This window comes from Pterocles gutturalis, unplaced genomic scaffold, assembly GCF_000699245.1.
Source record: "Pterocles gutturalis isolate BGI_N339 unplaced genomic scaffold, ASM69924v1 scaffold48019, whole genome shotgun sequence".
NCBI lineage: Eukaryota > Metazoa > Chordata > Aves > Pterocliformes > Pteroclidae > Pterocles > Pterocles gutturalis.
This window is the reverse complement of record NW_010134999.1, coordinates 3,881-31,123: the sequence shown is the minus strand read 5'-3', so window position 1 is coordinate 31,123 and position 27,243 is coordinate 3,881. Positions and strand designations below refer to the sequence as shown.

The following is a 27,243-nucleotide window of genomic DNA, read 5'->3' as shown; positions in this document are numbered from 1 at the left end:
TTTTTTATTCTTCCTAATATCTAGTCAGAATTTCCCTCATTGCAACTTGTGTCTGTTGCCTCTCATCCTATCACTGCTTTCTCTAGCTCTGCCTTCTCTACATCCTCCCATTAGGTAACTGTAAACAACAATAAGCTTTCTCTTCTTAATTCTAAATAAAATCATTTCTCTCACCTCTCATCATACATCATATAATCCAGCTCTTTTAACCCTCTTGGTGACCAACTCACTGCAATATATGAATGTCTTTCTTGTACAGACGAGGGGCAAAACTAGATGCAGTGCTTCAGCTGTATTCTCACGAGCTGTGACTGGAGGAGAATGATCAATGCTCTCAAGCAATAGTCTAGACTTTTGCTAAAACAAACCAGTTGGCTTTCTTCTCAGCAAGAACACGCTGCTGATTCATGTTCAATTTCTTGTCTAACAGAATGCCCAGGTATTTCACTGCAAAACTGTTTTCTATCCAGCCTGTACTGCTGCAAGGGATTATTCCAGCATAGATGCAGGATTTTACATTTGCCTGTGCTGCACTTCATGAGGTTTCCATCAGTCCATTTCTCCAGGCTGTTGAGGATGCATTCCATCATTTGAGTCATTAATAAAGACATTAAGCAGCATTGACCCCCAGTATAAACCCCTGAGGAGCATCATTAGTAATCAGCTACCAGTTGGACTTCATACCACAGATCACAATCCTGTGAGCTTGGCTACCCAGGCAATTTTCCACCCACCTTACTGGACATTTTTTCCAGACCATATTTCACTGATTTGTCTGTCAGGATACTGTGGGAGATTGTGTCAAAGGCCTTGCTACTGTCATGCAATATCCACTGCTCCCTACTTGTCCACAGTGCCATCCACGCTGTCATGGAAGGAAATTAGGTAAGTTAAGCATGATTTTCCACTACTAAATCCATATTGGTTGTTCCAATCACCTTCATTATCTTCATCTACCTGGATTTAGCTTCCAAGCAGATTTGCTTTATAACCTTCCCTGGAACAGAGGTATAGCTGGCCAGTGTGTTGTTCCCAGAGCCTTCTTCATGCCCTTCTTTAGAATGGGTGTGGCTTCCCCTATTTTCAGAATCTAAGAACCTTACCCAATCACTATGACTTTTCAGACATTATAGAAAGAAAACTTTTCATCACCATCCTTAGATGCATTCAATGTTGTCCTATGGAACCAAGTTTGTCCAATTTACTTAAGGGTTCCTAATTTATTGGTTTTTGTCTGCTGTGGATAATGCTTCAGTCCACCAGAATTTTCTGCTAGGGTCAGGGATCTTTGGGGCCCGTGAGGAAATTGTGCTTTCACATCCCTGAGCAGTTCTTCTTTATTCGTGAGTAATGGGTCCAACACAGTGCATCCTCTGGTCAACTCATTGATCACCCAAGTCAAGAAATTGTCTTATGACATTCTGCAGAAACCTGGGTTGCTTGCACACAGACATTTTGCCCTTCTGGCAAACATCAGAATGATTAAAGTCCCCCATGAGTACTGTGGCCGGCAGTCATAGGGTTTCCTCCATCTATTTAAAGAAGGCTTCATTTACTTCATCTCTTTGAGCAGGCAGTCTGTAGAAGATGGCTACCGTGACATTTGTGTTGGTCTGTCCTCTTATCCACAAGCTCTTGACTGATTTCTTGCCTGTTCCAAAGCAAATCTCCATCTACATGAGCTGATCTTTCACTAGTCCACCTCCCTGCCTTCCGGGCCTGGCCTTTCTAAAGGGCTGACACCCTTCTGTTGCAGCATTCAAGTCGTGTGAGCTATCCCTTCACATCCTGGCTAATGTGCTTTGAGGAATACTCATTTGAAAGAAGAATCCACTAATGGCAGGCAGCCTTGGCTAAAGTTTCCCATAAACATATTCCTAGTTGAGCAGCCTTCCTCAAGAGGGTCCTGTTGAGATTTAAATGTGCAGCCTTTTAGATTGTACCTGCTGTCTCACACAAAATCCTTAACATCTGTTTACACAATACAAACTTTTGTTTAGAAGCAAAGTTGGGGAACACGACAACATGGAGGTATTTTCCCTTTTCACAGCTGCTGAACTGTAGAATCGTAGAGGATCCAGGCATGCAAACAGATTAAAGACTCCACTAAATCTGTGTATATCAATTAATTTCCTTCTTGTTAGGTTTTCATTTAAATCTGAATGTAGGTTCTCATTTCTTGGTGTTTGTCTATATCCTCCCTTCTCCATCCCCCTAATTTCCTCCCCACCACATACACTTTAGCATATAAAATTCATACACATATTTCAGGATTTGATTGTCAGCATCAAGTGCTCAGAATATCAAAGGGTCACCTTTGTCAGTAAGCAAAGGATGAGCATTTGCTTTCAAGCACATCCATCAGGGAGTAGTCAGAAGCTGTTACTTGCTGAAGAAGCCTGATGTTTTATTCAACTATATCCCAGTAAAAATGTTTCTGAATATTAGGCCAAGGGGTTGTTTTGGGTTTTGTTGTTTTTTTCCTAGTTCATCTTTAAGGTATATTCTCCCCTACCACCACAGGAGAGTATGAGGTTTTCACTGAATTAGAAATGTATTTGTTCATATATCTTAATTAAGGTCCTGTATTTGCCCACCATATAATTTTGAGGCATTTTTTTAAAGTTCATGGGTCCAAATAAAAAATTTTCTCAGTGATGAAATGGATAATTCTGATCACTTGTAAAGAATAAGCAACTGTCCCTGGGTAAATTCCTGAGAAATCAAAGACTGGGCATATAATGCAGACTGATTTCACCAGCTATACACATCACATAATTTAGAGATTAAGGGACATATACTAGAACAAATTACTAATTACAGAAGGGCACGTTTGTTGAATGGACTCCTTTCTGAAAAAAATATTTTCTCCTAGTCTCAGTAGAATACCTGCTGTCATCTACGCAAGTTCCCTTTATGACTGAGTAATGCAGTACAGAAAGTCCCATTATAGTCAGTTGCAGACCTTCAAATTAACTGAAAAATATTTAGATCAAATCCACAAAAAGTATTCTGCTGTAAAATGGCTGGGTACATGAAAATCCTCATATGATTTTTTTTTTTCCTGTGCAATTTTTTTAAAAGATTAGAAACATATCTGGGCTTTTGGCTCAGTATCTTTTCTAGCAAAAAAGGGAAATGGGACATAGTTTATACATTAATTAGTAAGCTTAAACAGTAGACGTACATCAACTATGCTGTAGGTACCTTTTCCTGTGCACATATTTGTCTTTTAGATGTACAAAGATATTAGGATTTTGGAACTATTGTGCTTTGACTAAGACAAAAGCTATAACAAAAGCTATAACAAAAGCTGGTGCTCTTGAACTGTATGCACAATTCTCATTGAAAACAGGGGGTTTAGGGGAAAGATTTCGCAGGAAGGCATGCATCCCCTTATGGACTCCTGTTCCCACTGAAAGTCATTACAAGTTAGGCACTTAATTTTCCTTAATCCCACGGCTCACACTGTAGAAATGAAAGCACATACATTCCTCTTCAATTTACCACAAAGTCTTAAGTAAGATACCACAAAGTCTTAAGTAAGATACCTCAAGATCTTATTTGAGCTAATATAGCCAACCCCACAGCGCAGAAGCTCCCCTATCTGCCCCACCCCTTAGCTAACCTGTAGTGACAGTAACTTTCAGCTGGTGGCTAATAACAGACACCTGAGACCAATTAGATTTTCTAGCATTGCAGCTGGATTGGGCGTGGGCCATCCTCCCATCCTCTAAATGCAGCAGTCTGTGGCAAAGCTACGGTATTGCTGATCTTTACTCCAGTTAAATAATCCTCAGTCTTTCCACAAACCAACACAGAACAAATTATACCCAAGGCTCTCAAATCATGTTATAATCATTACATACAGAACCGGACATTGTTAACAACCCAGATATCACTGCAGGGAGAATGTAGAAGTATCAAAAAGTGATCTGTCTAAGATCAGACAGGAAGACTGTGACAGAGACAATATTAAAACCCGCCAGTCCTGTATTTGCAACTATAAGCCTGTCTTTCCCTTGCATATCTTGTGTTTTGTCAGAGACACTTAAATGTGCTTCACTCCTTGTTTGTGTTTTTTTATACCATGGAAATTATCAGTGATGCCTCAAAGTAATTTTCCCATTTAGTCTTTTAAGACGCACACTTGAATCCCATGACTGACTTATTCAGTTATGGTGGTAAATTCACAGCGATGAGAAAGTCTGTCTCCTAAAACAAAATTACTTGTACAGATATATAACTTTTAATCTCTCCTAATCTTCTACTCAGATATTAATGTAAGAGAGTTTTCTTAGTACCTGAGGTAGGGTATGAAAAGTCTGGGGGTGGCCAAGTCCTTTATGCTTTTTACCAAGTGAATGTTGATGCCTCAACTGAAACCATTCCTCATGTCTACCAGGTACTGTTGCTACCACACAGTTTAAAAGCACTGGCAAAAAGGGATGATGTCAGTATGACAAAGAAATGCCAGGTGTCAAAATAGATGGACCAAAAAGCATAAAACCTTTTTTCTTTTTAAACTGCCTTGGCCTTCCAGACCAGATCTTCCAACCAGATCTCCACACTTCTGTGAGGGTGGTTGCAGAAGTCCTACAATGCTCTTTTGTTACTGTCACTACTGTTCAGCTGGAGAGGGCTCTTTAACTTTCAGACAAAGACATAATGAAACCCACCTGCTTTAAGTAAAACTGGGAAAATTCAGTTTACAACCAAGGATTTTTATTTTTTTTTTAAGTGAGAGGTCAGTTATTACTCACAGGCTGAATTGTTTTGAGTTCCTTAGAGTCCAAAAGGAAGATTGGCTATCTTTCTTCCTGTTATACAGCAGTTCAAAGAAAAACAAGAAGTTTGATAAAAGAATGTGAAATTCAAGGGCCCATATGTATAGAGATCAGACTTGACACCACAGTCTCTTGTGTCTTATGAATTAAAGACCTGTTTGTTTTTGTATAGGCAAACTTTGTAATTTCCTGCTATAATTGTGCTTAGAGATAATAGGAAGAGGAACAAATAAATCTGCATTACCACAGAAGAGCTGAGCAGCACTCAGCTCAGGAGAACATGGAGATGCCTTTACCTAGTTTGCAGTTTTGCTAAATATTCATTGAGATCTGATAACAGGTTGCCCCTAGAGAGAAGGGCCAACAGAATAAGGGACCTTTCTACTTAGGCATACTGCAGTGCAGGACAAAAGCTCCTGTGCCATTGTCCCTATTTAATCACAATGAAAAGCAGCAGCATCTGGGGAACCCAAGAGGGAAAAGAGTTGATGGGCCCTGGGCAATGTTGAAAGGATTGACACTTTTCAATTGATTTTTTCTGCAAAGCTGATTAGCTGTGGCTGCATGTTTGCACTTCAGGTTAGAAAACCCATTTGTGATTTTGAAAGGTGTGTAACAAAGGTGTGAGTCACCAGAGTGCGGATGTTTGTTCTTAGCTTCATACATTTAAAATAGAACAACAGGTTCCCACCTACTGTTTGGGCAGCCTTTTCCATAAACCAAGGATCACAGCATCAACCAAACAGTTGTCCTTGTATATCTGGGGCCATGTGGCCTCACGTATAGCCCTCACAAGAGGGGAATGAAAGGAACCTTCCAGCCTGCCTGGAGGGTGTGAGCCTGGAGGTTCCAAAGTGAGAGCACTTTGCCTTTTGTCACTGGTGTAATGACAAATTCTTATTCCAGTGCCCTTTATACTCTATTGCTTACTCCTTTATTTTCACTCCAGCACCCTATACTCTTATTATAGTGCCTCTTGTATGTTTTGTTTGTTTGTTTTCAAATCAGATGCCACCATCGTTTATTCTGTTTCTCTTCTGAGTACCTGGTTGCTTTTGAATCTTGAAATGTTCTCAGTGCTTTTTGGTCCATTCATTTCCTGAAGTTGTTCATCAACACAACCCCATTTTTTAGTTTCTCTTAGTGTCATTCATTTACAGGAAATAGATTGGCAGTCCTGCTTTTGACAGTGAATGAGAAAGATCACTGACATTTTGATACTCTCAAGAAACAGAAAGATAGCATCACTCCGATGGGGTTTTTTTCTAGGTGTTTTTTTATTCCTCCTATAGTTCTTGATATCAGGACAGTCTTTTTTTGCAGATGATACTGTTGTTACTGAACACTTTTATCTGACATCTATCTTTTTTTCCCCATTTGCTGTGGGTGCACTTTTGGCATTTTTTTTAAGTTTTTTTTAATCTCATGGATTTTTTTTTTTTTTTTTTTTTTTTTTTGTAAAAACCAAAGGGTTAGGGCTAAGAATCAGTACTTAGGTTAAAGAGGGCCCTTAGAGGGCATTATTGTTTTACTCCTTCCCTGGTATACTCTGAGGTGGTTATCTTAATAAAACATTTAATTTGCATTTTAATAGTCCAAGTATTGTATCCTTGTATCCTTAACAATTTTTTTTATGTTTTTCTTCTAATATACCTGATTCCATGCAATCAGGGCTGATACGATTTCCATAAAAAAGTAGCTTGCAGATATTAATTTTATATAAAAACAGCCTGTTATATATTATTGTATTAATAGGATTCCACAGCTGAATGAGCCGGGATTTAAAGTATTTCTGATTCTGCTATAAAACCTCTTATAAACAAAACTCCACAAAGTGAGCAAGATGCAAATAGGACATGGTCTGTTTTTCAATAACTCAAAGAAACCAACACCCCAAAATGCAGAAATCTCCTATAACCTCAGTAATTCTTCAGTGCTCTATTTCATTAATTTACTACAAATTTAACGTTTGCGTGCATAATTTCAATACTGAAACTTATCCTCTATTGCTGACCAGAATATCCTACAGGAAGAAAAGGATGCTTTTCAAAATGGAAGGAATAGAAACAAGATAAAAATGTTCTTGAAATAGGAGTTATTAAAAAAATCCAATATACAATAAATGGTCATAAATTAGAAATAGCAAGAGAAGGAGAAAAACTGGAGTGTTTTAGTCAGTCATGGGATGACAGGAAGAAGCTAGTTTGATATAGCAATGAAAATGGCAAATGTTTGCTCTCATTTCTAATAGAGATAGGAAAATATTAGCATCATTGTTCAAAGACCTGTGCCCATTCATGCAGAAGGAAGGCCAATGGAAATGCAGCAATTACAGAAAAAAAACTAGGATTATCAGCCCTTCATATCTGGCCTTCTCTTCACTGGCTCTTTTTGGAATCCACTTGACTTGAAAATGAGAGACCGGTGTTGTAAACAGGGTTCCAGCTGAGGGCTCAGAAGTGCCTATTTTGCAAGCACAGACTGTATATAGGCTGGTAGCCTAGCAAAGAAAAATAATGAGAGCATATGGAATTACTATCTATAATTGCTGGATGAGAAAGAATGTATATATGTGGGAGGAGGTTCTTAAAACAGAAAAACAATGCTGGCACAAGAACAGCACATCTAATCTGGGAAACAAGATTCTTTCTAATCACTAGAGGGATGATTTCTTCAAATAGGAAATGTGTACCTGTTGCACCTTTTTCTTCACTGAGCTTAGTGGGGAGCAGGCAAGTTAAAACTGCATTAGCAAACCGAAACACTCAGGAATCAGTCAAACTGAGCCATATTCAGGTTTATTGTCTTAACTAGTATAATAGCTATACTTACTGTAGCAAACTAATCACTTAAAGATAATTAACTAACTTAGATATTCTATAAACCATGACATCTGTAAGGTCAAGAAAGTGGTGAACAATGAAAACTGCTGATTCTTTAGGACAGCAGATCTTGGGTTAGTGAGGAGATACAAAAAAAGTGAGAATCTACTTAAAGTGTCTGTTGCAGCAGGCTAAATGCTGATTCTGACAGCTGCACATCTGGAATCATGCTGGTAAGGCTGGATCTGTTTGCATTTCTTTTTTAATCCTGTCAAATATATTTTTGTTGTTTTATATTCTTTGAAAATGACAGTGCTTGAATCTTACTTCAAACTACATCTCTCCAGCTCTTTTGAGGATACAGAGTATAATCTTCCTATAATCTTCAAAATACTTTGCATAAGAATGGAAAGAAAGCACCTCTTCTGGTTTCTCTAAACACCAAGAAAAGCTGGAAGCCCTGTAGTATCTTTCTCCCATTGTCTTCCAAACGATTTTTTAGCATCCATTCTCCCATTTTTAGCAGTAATTTAAGCTACATTTTTTAAATAGTGGTCCCTAAGGGTAGGTGCCTAAGGCTTGACATAACCTTCCAGATATCTGACCCAAGCAGATAACTAGCTTCAGCACACTGGCCTCCTCTAAAGAATTTTTAAGTCCATAAACTGCTTTAAATTAAATTTTATAGAAGAATAAAGGTGTCAAAACCACTAATTTAATATACAGTTTGGAAGAACAGTATCTGCATAAGGCAAGTAAACCTACGTTGTGCCTTGACGGTTTGGTCAGCTGGCTGTTCCACAAATACACATAAAAGCCACCACCAACCACAGCCCATGCTCTCTCTTCTCCAGCCACTATTTATGGAACACAAGAAGTAGCAGCATTTTGCAGTCAAGAGGTTTTGAGGACACGGGCTGGAGCAGGAAGTATGAAATATGAGAGAGAGTGGGATGCTTTGCTTTAGGGGTGGGTCAGATAGAGAGGTTATGTGGAGCACGGAGTTTAGCATAACTGAGGCCATAAGAACATGACACACACATCCATAGGAAATCTGTCATTTGTGGTGATGCTGGATCTTGCTGTGGATCTTGTGGAATATCTTTTTACAAGAAAGGATCCTTTCTGGCTTGAAATAAATTGTCTGTGTAGGTATTTGTCCCGATGATACATGATACAGTGTGTGTATATGTAGGTATATGGAACACATATATAGTGTTCTGGGGGTATTCTTTGTGCATTAGGAAGAAGTCTAAACTTAAACTTCAGCAAAGTATATGTAAATATTTATTACCTAATGTGCAAAACCAATGCTGTTTTCCTTTTAACACAGAGTCACCAAGTGGAGTAAAAACTTTGGTGCTAATTATTTGATGATATTAATGGTGTTGATTATTATATTAATTGAGGAGGTTGGTTGATATTATAGGCATGCAGAGCACCGGAAGAGACAAGAAAGAGTGCAAGGTTGTTATTGTTTTGAAATAGAAACTAATATTGTAGCATTAGCAGTTTCATTTTGAGTGCTTTAGTTTTTCTGAATGCTGTAGCATTGCACTGTGTAACCTCAAGCAATATATGTGGTTGAATTTGTTCATTACTAGACAGAACTCTGCTGTTTGGATCTATTCAATTTGGAGCTAAATCACGTGCTATGAATACTGCCAAGCGTAAACCCATGATTCTCTTTGTTAGATACCTACTAAGTGCCTACGTACTGTTTTAATAATTGGCCTCCATTATTGTGTTACGAGGCAGAAATGTGACCCCAGCAACCCCAGAATAGCAAGTTCCTCTTATAAATACAAACAAATAATAAGATGTAACAGGCAGCTTATTTCTGGATAATTGTAGGTTGATTGTTCAGTGTGTACATCCCAAGGTCAGTTGACTTTGATCTTTCCAGAAGTTAGTAACTGCTGTAGGATGGATGGAAAACCATCTTACCACAGCCCTTGGCACTTTCGGAAGGCTCTGCTAGAGACACCGCAGAGAAAGAGGCTATGCCGGATTGTGGTTAATTTAAAAAACAAAACAAAACAAAACAAAACAAACAACTCTCCTTTTAAAGTAATTATGTATGTGACAACAAGCTGAATGTCAAATACAGGCAGCTAATTGCAGTCCTGCATGCACTTCAGATGCCTCTTCTTGGAGGCATGAAGGCTTCCCTGTTTTCAGGCAGCTGTATTGGAATGTTTTGGGTCAGGACATTTGGGGGAGGCAGAAGAAAGACAGAGGCTGGACAGGTTTTAGCTGACTGTAAGTCATTAAAAGCAAACCAGACGGTTCACTTAACAGTGGTATTAAAGTAAAATGAGTAAAAGTATGCCTAGGGCATAGTAAAATCTTTAATTTGTCATTCATCCTCATCATTAGCCAATGATTGATGGACAATTTCACAAAAGTGTCCAGAATAGATTCTGAATGAATCAATTTACTCTAATATTAATACAGTGCAATTGCTGATGCATTTACTTTTTATTGCATAGACTTCTTTCTTTACAATTTTGCTTACCTTTGGGGTATTGCTCACTTCAGTCACCAACTGAAATGAGTGCCATTGAGTAACACTGAGTTCCTATGGAAATAAAAAATCTACCTTTACCTGGAGTCCTAAAAATCTTTGGTTGCAGTAACTTTGTCTGAAGAATGGTAATATGATACAGCCCAGATGACATGAGCACTGTGTTCCAAGAGGTTTTATTCTATCCCATGACTACCTGCCATGGCCCATTTATCTGACCAACGCATCAAAGGATAATGGACACTCTCTCACAAAACGGGTTAGCACAGAGTGAAGCTATAATGTCACACATTGGCTAGAATCAGTCCTGCCAAAAACATCTGCAGCATAATTTATATACATATCTCATCATAGCAATTTTCCTTTGCAATGAGGTGTCTGGGTAGTGAATAATAGCTTAAACAGAAAGGGGGAGTTGTTATTACTACTCATTTCATCCTCATGACCTAACAATGGTGTTAAGTTTTGTATAAAAAATTATCAACTGTATTTTTAAGTGCATCTTGCCTCCAGGCACTTCTTTTGGCCTCTATTTGCACCATTTGTTTCTCCTTTAATTTTATTCCTGATTTTTTTTTTTTTTAACCTGGTTACAGTAGCAATTTCGCTCTTCATATAGGTCGCACAGACAAAATATTGTTTCCAAGATAAACAAACACTTAAGAAAAAATAAAACATATTATTGTCTTTGCCTGGATAAAACTTTTCTACTGAACAAACGGTCAAAGACAGATAATGTAATCTAAAATTATAAATCATTTTTACAGTTATTTTCCTCACAAGTGAACATTACAAATTTATCATTTGTGAGAAACTTTTCTAGAGACCTGCTTGTTTATTCTAATATATAAAACCAAGGTTCTGAAAAGAAGGGAACAAAATCCCAATTATTTTGGCCCAGCAGTTGATGCTGGTGTTGTGATATAGGCCTATCCCACAAAAACCCTGGTGACAAGCAGTTGGAGAACTATTCCAGTTTACTGAAATCAAACAGATTGTAATCGTACCTTCTGAAGACTCTTTGTAAACTAAGGTCTTGAGGCCACACATGGTGACACACTGTAAGTTTGCTGTTGGTTTGAAGAGCAGGCATTGAGCCAGGCTTAGCTCTATGTAATATACACTGATACGCAGGACGTGACCTCCTCCCGGTCTTGCTCTCACAGTAAATAATCCACACACAGCCTGACCAACTGAGCACTTAGTTTGTTCTGTCCAATCTCAGGAAAACTGTAAAACTAAAGGTATTGAAGTTGGAAAGGGTCTTGTCAGAGGGAATGTTTCTTTTCAAAAGTTAGTGCTTTTGCTGAAGGGCTAAAGACTGAACCTTTGGTGAAGATCGCCTCATTCTCAATATTGATGAGTCATTACACTGAGATATACTTTGTCTTGATATCCAAAGTCACAGCCAATCTTACACAGGTGGATTAATTGTAGAGAAGGAGCGAAAATTTCATAAACTACAGACTTGAAAAAATCACACAAGTTTCCATTTTTATCTCTTTAGGTGGTCTGGGCTTGCTAAAGAATATTATGGGAGACAATTCCCAGTGGTTACACCTTTTCTAGCTTGGCGGTTTTTTGCTACCTTGTTTATTGAAACCAGGTTTAATTAAAATTATGACAAAAATGAGTTTGAGATTTCAGCCTGTAACAAGTCTCACAACATGATTCAGATAGTCTGATAGTCTGTTACTGAGGGCTCTTTTTGTCACAATATGATACAGATAAAGTTAAAGAGGCTTTCAAGGCAAACAAGAGTTTGGCTGTGCCCCTTCCAGCATGGTAGGGGCATAGCCAGGCACTGGTAAAGTCTATGTGAAGATTTTGTATATTCTTTCAACCTACAAATCTTTCTGTTCTGCAAAGCATGCCACCCAGCAATGCTAAGTGCTTTGCCACATAGTCAATTAGGTATTTTTTTCCTAACTTGTATGCAGGAAAGGAGAAGCAAAGAGCTGGTTGAGAAAATCCAGCTCTCCTGACTCAAAACATGTCCTTTCTATGAAATCAACAATTTCCATATGTAATCTTCTACATAATAGATTATTTTTTTCCCATGAATTTCATCACCTATGCTCTGACTTTAGAAGCCATTTTAATGTTTCATTTTTTAAATTTTTGTTTTCTCTAATGTAACAGCAAAATAAATTGTAGTTGATTAGCCTTGATTCTAAGGCAAGGAGGGATAAATAAGCCTTTAGCAAGAGAACAGCCATGAGAGTATGATTTAATTGGTCATACCTAGTGTGTGTGCTAAGCAGCATTTCAATACATGTGGAAATCTCCTGGGGAAAAAAAACCCTATTATTTGGGCAGCTGATGCTTTGTGTGCTAATTACCACCATTCTCTTTTTCCCTGTGCCGCCACCATGTTTCAGCTTCATCCATGTCCCTTTGAATAAGGCAACAGATCTCTTCATTGCCAGCACTGGAATGGTTTAGTATGCCTGCCTCTGCTCTTTGCCACATCTGTGAATGCATGTATTTATCTGCTCTTCTTGTATATATTTGGTATGTTATCATGTTGTGTGTGTGTGGAATATTATATATCATGTCCACTGGGCATAAGAGTAGAGCATCCAGAATTTAAACTCGAGAAGTGATTGGCCTGGACACTTTTTAATTCTTTGCTTACTGCAAATCCTGAATCCAGTGTTTTTCCACTGTAAGATCTCACTGTCCTAGGACTCCACCTAAGCCACTAGCATTTAGATCTGACTGATGTACGCTTAGTTTAGGAAACTGATCTGCAGCTTCGGTTCTTGGTTTTCCTCTGGCAATTTCTTACAATATTGCAGACCATTTCAATTCCAACATCAAGACACAACTCTATCAATACACTGCTTCTACTGTGGTATCACCTCATTTCCCAAATGCAGTGTAGAGCCTTTTAGCTGGGTGTTAGTAAAGCATGTATCATGGTATTGGTTAAAGGATCTAGAATTGTGTTCCAATTATTTACCTTCCTCTCTTTTTTTTTTTTTTTAATTCCCATTTCACCACCAGCTGCATTCAGACCAGGATAAAGGAGATGGATCACTTAAGTACATCCTTTCTGGAGATGGAGCAGGAGACCTCTTCATTATCAATGAAAACACTGGTGACATCCAGGCCACAAAGAGACTAGACAGGGAAGAAAAGCCTGTATACATACTCCGTGCCCAGGCTATAAACAGAAGGACTGGAAGACCAGTGGAACCAGAATCTGAGTTCATCATTAAGATCCATGATATCAATGACAATGAGCCAATGTTTACAAAGGACATTTACAATGCCAGCATTCCCGAAATGTCAGATGTTGGTAGGTGCTAACTAATAATTGATTTCAGTGTCTGGTCTGGGTTCTTTCTGTGGACTTAGTGAAGGGCTCAAAGTCTACAGGCACTGAATACAGATATCTGCTGTTTGAGTCTGGAATAAAATCACCTCAGCCACTTAAAAAAAAATAAAATCTAACCCCAGGAAAATAGTGACAACAGTTTGCTGGAATCAGAGGTGTCAGCTGAGTGAAACTCAATCCCTTTGTTGTACCACAAAAAATGCAAGTTGGTACAATCCAGGTTAACTCCCAGTGAAAGTGAGCTGACCTAAGCTGTGCTACATGACACCTGCAAAGGATTTAATATGCTTTGTTAATATGATTTAGTAGCAGTGTAATAATATGGTAATCCATGTTCACCTGAGTGTGTCCATACCACCCCTAGACCTGTTCAGCATCTCTTCTTTAGTTCAGGAGGGTAAAAAAAAATGGAAAAGAGCAGGTGCAGAAGTGGTTGTACAAACTTCAGGAACAAAAACTGTCACCCAACTCAACTCATCACTGATTCTGAGAGATGCCATTAACTTCCTGTGACCTTTGTTGCTCTTTTCATGCAAAAGAAAAAAGCTCCAAAGTCCATTGAAGTCCATTGAAATCTTTCTATTGATTTAAAATGTATCAAGCTTTAAGAATGAATCAATAAAAGAAAAGAAAATAACTTCTGTGAAATAATGATTTTAAGATTGGATCTTTTCCAGAGAAGTTGGCAAGTTGTGATTCTTTGTCTCTGATTCTTAAGGAGGCCATTTTGATTTCTTTGTCAGAGAGCAATGGATGTGTAAACTGCAAGAAGCACCTTTCTAATCTGAAATAATATCCAGAGAGAGAAGCATTAATTAATCATAATCAAGAACAAGATTAAAATAAAGCTCAAGCAATATGAGAATAAAGACTTTGGGGCATACTCTCTCCTCTCATTCATGGGACTTGTCACATGGATGAAACCTCATCTGATGAGAAGAGAACCTAATATTCTCATTTTAATGTTTGAAGTGAATATTTTATTCACAAATCTGTTTCAAATGCCAAAACCTAAGCTCATTTTTTATGTTTGTTAACACTTTGCCTAGTATTCAACACCTTTTCTTTCTCTAAAAGACACATGAAAAAACAGATTTCTCTTCCTATGTCAAACACCTTACAAACATGAGTAAATTTGCAAAAGTATATTCTTGACCTAGATTCAAATTCTGAATGCCTTCAATATCTGGGGAAGAATGCATTTCTGTTTCTTGGTAAGAAATATGATGAAGGATCTACATACCTAATCAATAACTCTGTATTTTAATGAACAGTGAATAAGACAACTATCATTTCATTTCTGTTTCTATGTACTTTATGAAGATACACTTCTACAAAATAAGAATATTTCTAACTTTTTGCTACAAGTTTGATCTGAACCTGAGCTATGCTTTTTCTACATCGTAAACTGTCTTGTCCATGAAAAGAAAACTGTGGATTTCTATTTTCTTTACTTTATCATTGCAGGTACCTTTGTTGTGCAAGTCACTGCAACTGATGCTGACGATCCTACATATGGGAACAGTGCTAAAGTTGTCTACAGCATTCTCCAGGGACAACCATATTTCTCTGTTGAATCCGAGACAGGTCAGGGGACCTTATCTGTCATTCTATGACAATGTCTGTAATTTAAAATGACATACTAAGCCAAGCTAGGACATAATAGACAAAAACTTCAAAGAAATTACATTTTACTCGGTGCAAAATCTGACAAACTTAATAGAGCGATACATCTGTAAACATGACACCTACATTATTTTAATCTTACCAGCAAAGTCTAATAAATGCAATTAATACTGGATGTGAACCAGTTTTCAATTGTCTTTAACAAGCAGTGAGTAGAGAGACTGCTGGGAATGCTTAAATTAAACCAAGTATGTTGGCTTTCAGAGGAAAACGAGAAACAGGTGGGTGTGGAAAAAGCTGCTTAATCCTCATAGATCTTCATAATGGCTAAATTAAGACTGAGAGTTTATTCAGGTGGTGGGGCTTTTCTCCGTCTGCTTCTTCAAAACTTGTTTAAAGTAATGATAATTTCTGTACATCTGCAACATATCACTTTAATGCTAATTTTATGAAAGAAATCTTAATTAAGAATAATGATTGAAGAGGTAAAATTGGCTGTTGCGCTACACTAGAACATCACAAATAGAATCTAAAACTTCTGAGTTCTGTTTTTGGAAGATGTTTAAATTATACACAGTGACTGGAATTTTTTATGGGCTGAACAATGGGCAGCTTTGGAATCTGTGCATGTAAAACATACAAATTCTGGATGACTGTATCTCCTGTACCATTGACCATCTGACTACATAGATAGTCTCTTACTAAGATTTATAACCAACTTCTGCAAAAAGAAACAGAGGTTCTTAAGAAACTCCTTAAATGGGAAGATCCAGTGTGATAGGTCACTGGAAGCTAGAGAAATTGGTTGTCCTCAGCATCCTTACAGGAAAGGAATAGATTATCCCAGACCATTAATCAGGTTTTAGCATGGTTTCTTACATAAATCTTAGAGAATCGGGCAGGGAAAAGGAGGGAGAGATTAGATGTCCCAAAGAAAAATCTGAGGTGAAAAAATGTACATAATTCTGAAAAGAGGGAGAGCCAAGATCAAAGGGAGCTTCCCTTCAAGCATAAGGTATTAGATACTACGAGCAAGGATTTTTGCACTGATGCAGTCATTCTGACTTAGACAGTACACTATGTGCTCTTCTATCTGGAGTTATAATAAGGATACCGTAGCTGGGAGTTCACCAGTAATAATCTCTAAGCTAGAGGGTTGTACGGGACACAGAGAGGAAGCAAGGTAAACCGCAGGCTTGATCTTCCTGCCATGGAAATCAATTGCAAAACTCCTATAGTGAAATAAGTCTGTTGAAGCTGCTGTGAATATTGCCATGGATTTCAGTCCCTGAATTTCACCCTTTTTGCCTACAAAGGAGTTAGCTCTTAGCCTTAGGAGACCCAGTGGAAATGCAAACATTTTGCTTCATGGTAAATCTGAATGATTCAATTTCAATAGGAGTTGGCCTCATAACCGGTATTTGTGCTTTTGAAGAAGGAAATGACTGGCAAAATAATTTAAATCAATGTATAAATAGAAATATACATACTTGGGCATGCTTGGATGCTCACAATTTTATTAATTAAGTTCTCTTCTCCCATTTAATGTTGCTGTACTGCCTCTTTAATGATGTCTTGCTGAAGTTAGCTTTTTTTTTTTTTACCATGTCTGTCAAAATAAAAATATTGACAGAACAGGAGAGAAAAAATAGAGCACATTATATTGAACAAAGAGCCTTTTTCCAGTTCAGTGAGAGACTTTTGCATGGAACTGAAAGCAGGTAAATAGTTATGTAAAATAACACTGCTCACAAATAGGTAGAACATCTTTCTGGGGATGCCACTAGTATTATGTCTGTCACATAGGCAGCATCCTGAGATATGATATGACAAGTCTGTAATTTAATGTGCCATCTCATAACAGTAAATATTTGTACTGGGCAAAGTTTACTTATTACACAGAGATTGTTTTGTTCTAAAGGCTGTGGGTTTTTTTAAAATAAGAATTTTCATCAAAGTCAATACCTTACTTGTGAATTCCCCCTCTTTAATTTTCCTGTTTTCAGGCATTATTAAAACTGCTTTGCTAAACATGGACCGTGAAAACAGGGAGCAGTACCAAGTGGTCATCCAGGCTAAGGACATGGGAGGCCAGATGGGTGGATTATCAGGAACCACCACCGTGAACATCACATTGACTGACGTAAACGACAATCCGCCTCGCTTCCCCCAGAGTATGGAATATTTACATTCTATGCCTTTACAGTAAAATGGACAAAAAATTGATTGTTTTTCACTTCAGATACTGTTTCTGCTGTCACGAACTTACTGAGTATCAGACTTCTTTAAGAAAGAAAGACAACACACAAGCAAGCAATAGGGTCATGCTAAGGTTAATTGCAATAACTGATAAACATATCTTTAGTATTTTCACTCCAATTGCAGTAGATAGTCTGAGAGGTGAATTAATGTACAGAAACATTACTTTTCCTACCCATTAAATAGCTTTGACTGATATAATCTATATTTCTTGAGCAATATTAGTTCTATTAGACCTTGTTGTTGACTGCATTTTAAGATATCTGTTCTAATCTAATATATTTAAGTTTTGAAACATACTTATTTAAGTATGTAAAACAATCCTGAGAGCAATTCTATCAAAGTGAATACTTACACCCAGGAAGTATTTGCCTCAGTGGATTTTCCTATATTATTTGCATACAGAAACAAAAGCATATACATAAATACACCAGATATTTCTGCCTATTTTCCTTCCCTTGTCTCAGATCATTTGGTAGATATGTGTGTGGTATTTAAGGGAGTCACCTGAGCCAGATCTCTTAGAAAGTAATTTCTATTAATGACCACTCCTGGCCATAAATGATTCAGATTGATTCAGTTTTCATCCAGTTCTCCTTCCCTGTTTTTCCTTTCTTCTCTTTTTTCTTTTCTTCCTTCTTTCTCTCTCTCTTTTTCTTCTTTTCTGCTTTGTCTAACCACTGCTCTGTGTGTGATGTGTGTGTTTCACAGTGTCAGTGTGTGTCAAAATCAAGAGCAGCTGTTAGAGAAAATAATTGCAGATACTATCAGAAAAATCAGCAAGCTTTGGCAGTTAAGTCACTGGGAAAGTTATTGGAAGCAACTTGTCATTTAAGTTCAAAGTCTGTTCTTAGCTGTGGGCAAAGCGTTTCCATTTAAATTAGAGCAACTTAAGAGAAAATATAGCACTCTGAGTCCAATGAGTTAATTATACATGTCTGGACATAAGTGTCTTCAATATAAAAGCCAAATATACAGCTTCATAATGCCAACATTCCCCAAATAGATTTTTTTTCAGAGGAGAATTCAAGGTAGCACATTTATTAATAGGCATTTGGCTGGTCTTGGTTTTAGTGTTACTAAGCTGCACTGGCCTCTGGCAGTTCTTAATGTTTGTCTTTTGGCCTCAAGACATTTTTCATATACAGTTTTATATGGCCAGCGGAGACCCTGATAATGTCTAGAAAGGCACATATGTTGCTAAAGATACATGTATGTAGGAAAACAAAATGCCCATCCTTCATACAAGAAAATAGATAGAAAAATAAGTTACTTGTACCCACATGAAAGTAAAGCAGAAGCTGAAGGTTGTTTCCCCAGGAAGACATAAAGACACAGTAACCTGCTAACTCATCTGTGCCTGCCCGGCATGGCCAGCGGGCTGAGAGATGGTGTCCAAAGTACCATGAGACTGACTGAGAAAATTTCCTTCTCTGTCTGCTGTAGGCACATACCAATTCAGAGCTCCTGAGTCTACGCCACCTGACTCACCAGTTGGCAGGATAAAAGCTAATGATGCTGACGTGGATGAAAATGCAGAGATTGAATACAGCATCACTGAGGGGGATGGACATGACATGTTTGGAATTACCACAGACAAGGACACGCAGGAAGGAATTATAACTGTCAAAAAGGTACACATCTTAAGGCACTTAATCCCAGTCTCTGAAATACTAGCCAAAACTTTATCTAGCACGTATTTATTTTCCACTTTTAGTGTAATATGTGTTGTTTATTAATTTGAATGCTCTCTGTTAGGAATCTCTATGTTTCCTATGTAAGGTTTCTTTTATACAAGCAATTGGGGTCCTTCCTTTTACACCCTCCTTTGCTAAACCAACGCACATAATTTGAAGGACCTGAGAGAGTAAATAACCTAGGGGGTGGGATAGGACAGAGACAAAATTCTACAGTCTGAACATATGCATATAGACAAATTTCTTTTTACTCACTTTTTCTAAAAATGTAATTAATAAATCCTTCAGAATGCTTTTGCTTTAGAAAAAAATCACAGCGCCTTGCTGGATCACAATGGACATCATCTACTAGGTTGCACATTGGCTGTCAGAAAAGGTTTGAGAAATATTGTTTACAGCGGGTTATCAGGCAAGCTTGATAAGGTTAAAGATATCATCCTCCATCAGTTCAAGTTCAGTCATCACTAGATAGACATTGTGTAGATTTTCTGAACATGCACTTCCTCGTTGATATCGGTACGACACCTGTCATTACTTGTTTTTTAGGAGATGCCTTCCAGGGCCTGATTATGATATCAGTCTAACTCTGTCTGCATTTTTGTCTGTTGCTGACAGAAGCTGTGAATCTTCTACAACATAATTGAAAAACGGGGTGACTACTATCTCCCCACATTTCTCTAAGTACTGTAACAAAGAGTCGCTAAATGCTGCCTCTTCATACTTTTAACAGAGTGTGAGATAGTCATAGCCTATCATAAAATCATGTTTTCCTTTATGGGTGGTCCTGGATATCCAGACACTGGATGTCACAGTGTTTCGTTTCAGTGATGGAATGTCAGTATTTAAACAAGCAGCTCCTAGAAAATCTTCCCCACTTCAGTGCTTGGTGCTTAGGGGCAAGGAATGGATAAGAAAACACTGATTACAGAATAAAAGGGGTGAAAAATTAAGACTACTTGAGAAGGAAAGATTAATTGATGTTTAGAAGCTCCAGGCACAGAATTCCCTGAAAATGTGTTTTTTTCTATACCATATCATGAGTAGCGTAGAGCCCTGTCTTTCTCCTTTCTGCTGGCACTTTAATTCCAGTTCAGTTTCCTCTTATCTAGCATGGGCCTCTCCATGACATCCCCCCATTCATTTAGGTCATCTGGCTGCAAGCCACAGCAATCCTCACAGACCTCTCAAACTCTTTTTTTCTCTTCCCAGACATTGGATTTTGAAAATAAAAACCTATATATTCTGAAAGTGGAAGCTACAAATACTCATGTGGACCCTCGATTCCTCTACCTGGGGCCATTTAAGGACTCAGCTACAGTCAGAATTCAGGTGGAGGATGTAGATGAACCTCCCGTGTTCAGCAGACCAGCATACATAATGGAGGTGAAAGAAGATGTTCCAATAAACAGTATAATAGGAACAGTAACTGCTCAGGATCCAGATGCTGCCAGGAACCCTGTCAAGTAAGCATAGACTATTTCAGTTTGTACGTAAATTTTTTGCAGCTTCTTTTTTTTTTTTTTTTTTTTTTTTTTTTTTTTTTTTCTTTTTCCTGGCACACACACAAAAAAATCAGTTTAACAATGAAATGGTTTGGGTATGCCTAAATATAGTATGTTGTAGATGGTAAATGTTCTCTCACACTTGAGCACATCTAGGTATGTGTAATTGTGTTGGCATGGCCCTTGCATCTTGAATTACATCTTATCCTCTTCAGTAACAAATGTTTGTGGTTATTTCTAACACAGAAGTATTTACTGCAAAAATAGCACTAAGAAGATGTTAGTGTTCTTGTTCCACCTTCAATATTTTCCAGTGCAGTGTGGTGCATCCTTTTGGCTATATGACAGGAGGGTGATTCAGCAGCCCTTTCTTATCCCGTCTATCCAGACTTGCTTAACAGAGGTCACTTTTACCTTCCTAAACTGCAAGCAGAAATGCCTTAAAAGCAGCTCATGTGCACACACAGACTCTGATCTCACTTGTATCAATGTAAAGTTAGTAAGACAAGAATCAGTTTCACAAACTTCATAAATTACACTTGCCATGAATCAACAAACTAGTCTTAGAGGAAATGGAGGAAATGCTAAAGTTAAGGCTAAACCTAAGCCTTCTTTTTGTGTAAATTAACAGGTACATTGTTTCATTACATTTGAAAAAATATAGGAGTACTTAAGTGATATTGGATGGAGTATAAAAGAACTTTTAAATAGTTGTGTGCTTTAATTAAAGTTCATTGCTACTGTCAAGGCAGTAAGAGGAGGAAATTAAAAATATAGCAATATTAAATCCAGGTCAATTTTCAGCATGTCTCTGGGTTCGGCACCTTGGAAATGCAATAGCAGTCTTAAGACAAAATAGAACAATGCAGGTTTAATAAAAATCCAAGCCATCAATACTTTGCACTTCTGCAAACAACGATCTTTCATCAAGATATCTTACAATGTTTATGAGGCATGAGTAAGTTTTAATCTCTCAGCTCATCTTGTGAGAGGGGTAAATATTATAATCTTAATTTCCTAGATGAAGAAATTAAATCTAAAACATTTCTGGCAGAAACCCTTTCTGTCTTCAGTTTATATGCAATGCCCTGCACATGAATGTTTGTTCAAGACTAAGCCTTCTAATTTTAATTAAGGTTTTCTTTCCTTTATATCATGACATGCAACAATTATATGGAGTTCTGGACTAGCAGAGCATAGTAACTTAAAGAGCAACATAATGTTTTGCTGACTTTGGTGAAACCCAGGGACAGAATGGACACCTTCTATAGCTTGTCTTCATGGGCATGCTAGCATGAAGATGAACAATTGGTTGGAGTGACACCCAAGTCCCTTGCAGTCTTCATATGAACCTGCTTTTTTGTATCTAATGGCACTAGAGAGTGGGGGGAGTGCTTCCCTGCTTTCCTCTGCTTCCCTGTGGTGATAACTACAACCATTTGCATTTCACACCAGCACCAGCTCCTAATTATAAGTGATTTACAGTGGATAGGGATTATGCTGTTCATTGTTGAGTACTGCCTACTGGCCCTTTTCTATTAATTGAATGTGTGTGCTAAGACTTACCTATCTTTCAAAGGGCAGTCCTTTAATACAGTACAGGTACTTTGCATATTAAAGCATCAGATAATTTTTGAGCAAAATTCAGCAGAGGTGTCAAAATTGATGCAGTGCAGCAGAAAACTTGTCTCCTTTATACTCTAATAGCATGCAACCATCAAGGTGAATGGGGAAGAAAAAGAAAAATGAGGAAGGGGTTAGAGTAATAGAAATAAACACAGCAAAAAGAAACATTAAAATTAGTGAGAGGGGAAGAAAATCAGCAGAGAGCAGTAGCCAGAGAGATGTTAGCTTGCAATAAATGTAATTTTATGGTGCTAATATCTTGGGTATCTCCTAGAATTAGAGGCACAGGTTGAATCTGCATCTTTTTGACAGGGAGATTTTTTTTTTTTTTTCATCATGCAATAGAGATACTAAATCCGATTTTCACTCTGAGCTTTGGGGAAGATGCAATTAGACTGTATATATATGACTTGTCACTTGCTTGTCAATTTTTCTTGACGGTTAAAAATAAAATCTTTAGACACTTGATATTACAATGAAACTCTTCCATTTTCTCCTCTATTCGAGTGAAGGTTTCTCTTTTTAAACAAACTGAGTCCTAACTCTGTTAGATGAAAGCCCCTTTGATCTTCCCTTAAAGGAAACCTTCACAATATCATTATGAAAATGCATTATAAAAAATTCACACACACATCTCTTCCTGACCCACAAATCTTCCTGATTTGCGGTTACATTAGACAGCAAGCTGCTGAATATCAGAAGACAATGAAGCAATAGAAAAATATGAAGCGGGTATCTGCCCTAGTTGTAAGACAGCATAATCGTTCGTGACCTGTGTGTCGGTAGAGCTACATTTCATCAGACCAGCCCTTATAAATAAGCATTGCTGTGACATGGCATTAAGAAAATACAAAAATATACAAATAGATGTTTGGCTATATTTGAATATGCATCCATGCGACATTAATACACTCCTGAGTAACACTCCATTGTCCAACTGTGTTGTAAAAAAAGGTTTGCATTCTGCTTGTGCTTGACCTAAACAGAAGTACTATGAACTGTCGCATACTGACAAAAATAATGCTGCAACTGGCACTGCTGTATTGTACATTAGATTTTTTTAAATAGTTCAGTTTTTTTGCTATAGTAACTCCTCAGAGGTATAATGACGTTCATCAGTCACTGGAACTGTCTCCCTGCTGTGATTTGATTTACTAAAGTATCCCAGATGAAAATGATCTGCAAACAAATGTAAGGCTTAATTTTGTTTGTGCATTTTACTGACAACATATTTGCATGTGTTAGGTTCTCTCTTTTACCCTCCCTTTCTTCCTGTTTTGCACAAGGAGAGTCTGGAATCTACATAGATACCTTTTAACTTCTTAGCTTGTCAGTTCTTCAGGGTCTGAAAGGGATGAGGTCCTGAGATCTGATAAATACGCACCAGTAATTTCATTAAATAAATGTAAAAATGAGTTTGATGTTGTATGCTTAATTCTTGCTAGGTTATGATCCATAAGTCAGAATCGCCACCAATTCAACACAATTAACAGGCCTTGATCAAAAGACACTGGATTTTATGAACTGAGAAACAGAAGTGACAGTCTAGCTTATTAATATCATCCTTCTAGACTAGGGTTAATGGTATAATTAGAATATACTTTAACTGCATTGGCCTTGTGTGTATTTTCTTTTGAAAATGAAGAAATAAAATTAACATTTCATTAAGAAGCCATTGTCTGGGTTTTTTTGTGAGTATAACTTTCCCTTGTACAAATGACTGAATATACATGTTATATTATATTTTAAAGTTCTTAATATCTTGAAGAAGTCCTCAGTGTTACAGCTCTGATAATCTTAGAAAAAAGTCCAGAACAATTTATTTATTTATTTATTTCTTCCAGATGCTGTACCACAGACTGAATTTGGGAAATCTTACAAATTAATGATAGCGATTACAATATACCAAGGCATTAAAATATGCCAAGACAGTAAGATCTTTTAAGTCCGTTCATAATATCAGGCATGAGTGAAAGCATAATTGAACAAAAAAACCCAATAAATGGACAGTTCATGCCTGAAGCTAGTTGCTTACTTGAATATCTTGCTGAATAAGAGCCTGAAACATGCTATTACAGTTGGCTGGAACAGCTAGTCTATGGAAAATCCTGATATTTCATTTCAAATAGGAATGCAGAATCTAGATGTACTGCAAAATGGAAATACCAAAGCATTTCAGCTGAAAGATATGGAAATGAGCTACAGAATATCTGTAAAATAATTGAATTCACAAAATACCAACATAATATCATATAAAAACCTGAATGAATGAAAGTTAAAATGAATTGTTTACCATATCAAGTACTTACTTTGTCAAAATACAAGAGAGTCAGACTTGGTTTGTATAAACTTGTTTCCATGAAACATTTCGGCTAAGTCAACAAATTCACATGTACTATTTAGACTTGGACAAAACAACACAGCTTGCTGGAGCTGTCCCATCAGTCAGCGCTGCCTATTGCATACCTTCTCACATACCCTTTTCAAGTGGATGGTAACATTACAATGCTGCATAAAGGAACTAGGTTAGTGACACCACAGCTGACTTCATGCAGCTGAAATTGCAGTACTGTTAGTCAGGTGACAGAAGGGAACAAAAACTAAACCAATTCCTGAAAAAATAGCAAGGTGTGCCTATGCAAATCCTAAGGAAAAAAAGTTAGCTGTGTGAGTACCTTTGAATGTAATTTGGTTGTTTCCATGGGAATTTAATGTGGAAAAAACAATTTATTGCAAATAATTAATACTTGCTATAGTTTTGTTTAGGAAGGTATGCTATACTAAAATTCTCATTTTAGAATAAGACCACTCTAATTTGCTGTGGATATTAGATCCCACTTTTTCACTTGCAAAGAAGGGAAAAAATGCAGTTACAAGGTAGATAGCAAGTTAGTTAATTTTAAACCTTTGCCAGAATTATGTCTCAACTGGACTCTTCTATTTCCTCCTCCTTGTATGCAAGATCTTTCTCAGCAGTTAAGAGACACTGCACAGGCATTGGGAAATCTGTGCAGAATAAGGGACATGTCACGCAGCTGCTCCTGGAGCAAAGCAGGGAACAGAAATTTTTCTTCAGCCCCTGCATGCCCCTCAATTCTGTAGTGGCAGCAAGCTCTGCCAGTCATTCTCCTGGCCCAGTTTTCCTCTGACTGCATACCAGCTGAGCTGTATCTTTACCCTTGCCTGGACACAAGCAGCAGCTGTCTTGTCTCCATCACCTGCAAGGAGACACCAAGGGAGCACATTGGGCATCCTAAGGCTCTGTCCTGGATTGTCCGTGAGCACACATTCTGGCTTCAAACAAGAGCAGAATAATACAATTGTATTCTTGCTTTATGAACACTAAAGACATATTTCCATCAAAACCTCCATAATTTATGCAACAATTTTGTCTTCACGAGAGACAAAACCAAGTCACAGCATGTTGATCAGACTGGTAGCACCCTCTACCATGAACTGGAGAGTTCTACTTTTAAAGGAGTTGTTCAAGGCCAGGCTGGATGAGGCTTTTAGCAAGCTGGTCTAGGGGAAGGTGTCCCTGCCCATGGCAGGGGGTTGGAACTAGGTGACCTTTAAGGTCTCTCCCAACCCAAACTGTTCTATGATTCTATGATTCTGTGATTCTATGAAGTTGGATTCAGTTCAGCAGAAAAAGCGAAAGATCAGATTGAAAAATTGAATCCATATTTAGACTCCTGAGCTCCTCCAGAGCTTGTTAGCATTCGTTTTCACATCTAGATACCATGACTTTTAATGAATTACAGCAAGCCTTTATGTGATATATACCATGGAATAATGAATCTCTGTTCCATGCTGACTTGTTTTGGGGGCAGTCTTTTTAAACGCTGGGAAGTGAAAGGCAGAAATGCACCCCAGCTATCAAATATTATATCAGAAAAGTTGAGATATTAAACCATAAAAAGAGAGGTTTATAATAGGAAAGCCAACTCAGCCTTAAAAGAATCTTCGTATCTTTCAGGACACAGACTTCACATTTCTCACTAAAAACAAAGCTTTGATGATTCTCAGAGCTATGCAAATTCCACAGTAATTCATTTATTCGGTGACAATGCTCCACCTTCTATAATCAAACCTCCAATGTGTCATTATCCAATAGCTCAGAACTAGCTCTTTGTGTGATTATATAAAGACTCTGAAGCCTGCACTGAAAACAAAAGGCAACCCCATTTACTAGCTGTTTGATGTCTCATCTTAGAAAATGGTTTAGGAACACAGAAATTAAAAGGAAAGCACTCTCCTAACCCCTGTCTCTGTATTTGCAGGTACTCTGTAGATCGACACACTGATATGGACAGAGTATTCAACATCAATTCAGGAAATGGTTCGATATTTACTTCAAAACCCCTTGACCGGGAAACACTGCTATGGCACAACATTACAGTAATAGCAGCAGAGATCAGTAAGTCAAACCTAAATACCACTGCTGTCCCTGATGTAATGAATTTAACCTTCTAGCTGAGCATGTGGAAGGAAAGCATGGCTGGACAGATGTCAGGTTATATAGATAGTCCACTCAATACTAATGAAGAAATGGAAACTCTGCAAGAGGTGATTTGCAGTTTTATGTTTAATAGGAATACAGTTCATGAAGAGGTAACTCAGCTGAGCAGGGAGGAAAGGTAACAATTTTCTAATCAGTAATAGCCACTTTTAATTTTGAACATGATTTTTGAATTTTGAAATTAGTATGCAGCAAGCAAGATGGTTTAAAGCCAGACTGCGTTCTGTGGCTGGTTTCAGTCTGATCCAGACTGAATATAGCACAGGCTGGATGTTTTCAAGTAAGACTAAGGTGGCTGGGTGGAGATAGGTGCCTAGATCTTAATCAGTTTTAAGGACTTCAATTTTTAACTTATTTTGCATCCTTTGAAATAGCAAGCCATAGCTACAAGTCAGTCTGTTACTTAGTTTAGGATTGCTCAGCAGAAGTAATCTTGTGGTAATACTAGTCATGTTCATTTTAGGAGCTGAAAAGCCAGGGTTCTAGATAAAGATGTGTATGCTAGGTGGCCTTAATAAACTATTCTCTTTAT

The 27,243-nt window shown here is 37.7% G+C and overlaps 1 protein-coding gene across 1 annotated transcript in view; it reads left to right on the top strand.

Moving 5' to 3' along the window:
• LOC104467829 (cadherin-6) overlaps positions 1-26,644 on the top strand; it is a gene marked incomplete at its 3' end in the record, with an annotated part of 35,785 nt that extends 9,141 nt beyond the window's left edge. The window contains exons 2-7 of the mRNA XM_010081752.1: positions 13,146-13,440; positions 14,947-15,066; positions 17,112-17,279; positions 18,811-18,998; positions 20,271-20,524; positions 26,473-26,644. Coding sequence (XP_010080054.1) covers positions 13,146-13,440; positions 14,947-15,066; positions 17,112-17,279; positions 18,811-18,998; positions 20,271-20,524; positions 26,473-26,644 — 1,197 coding nt within the window. The remainder of the gene's footprint in view (positions 1-13,145; positions 13,441-14,946; positions 15,067-17,111; positions 17,280-18,810; positions 18,999-20,270; positions 20,525-26,472) is intronic.
• Positions 26,645-27,243: the final 599 nt, after the last annotated feature.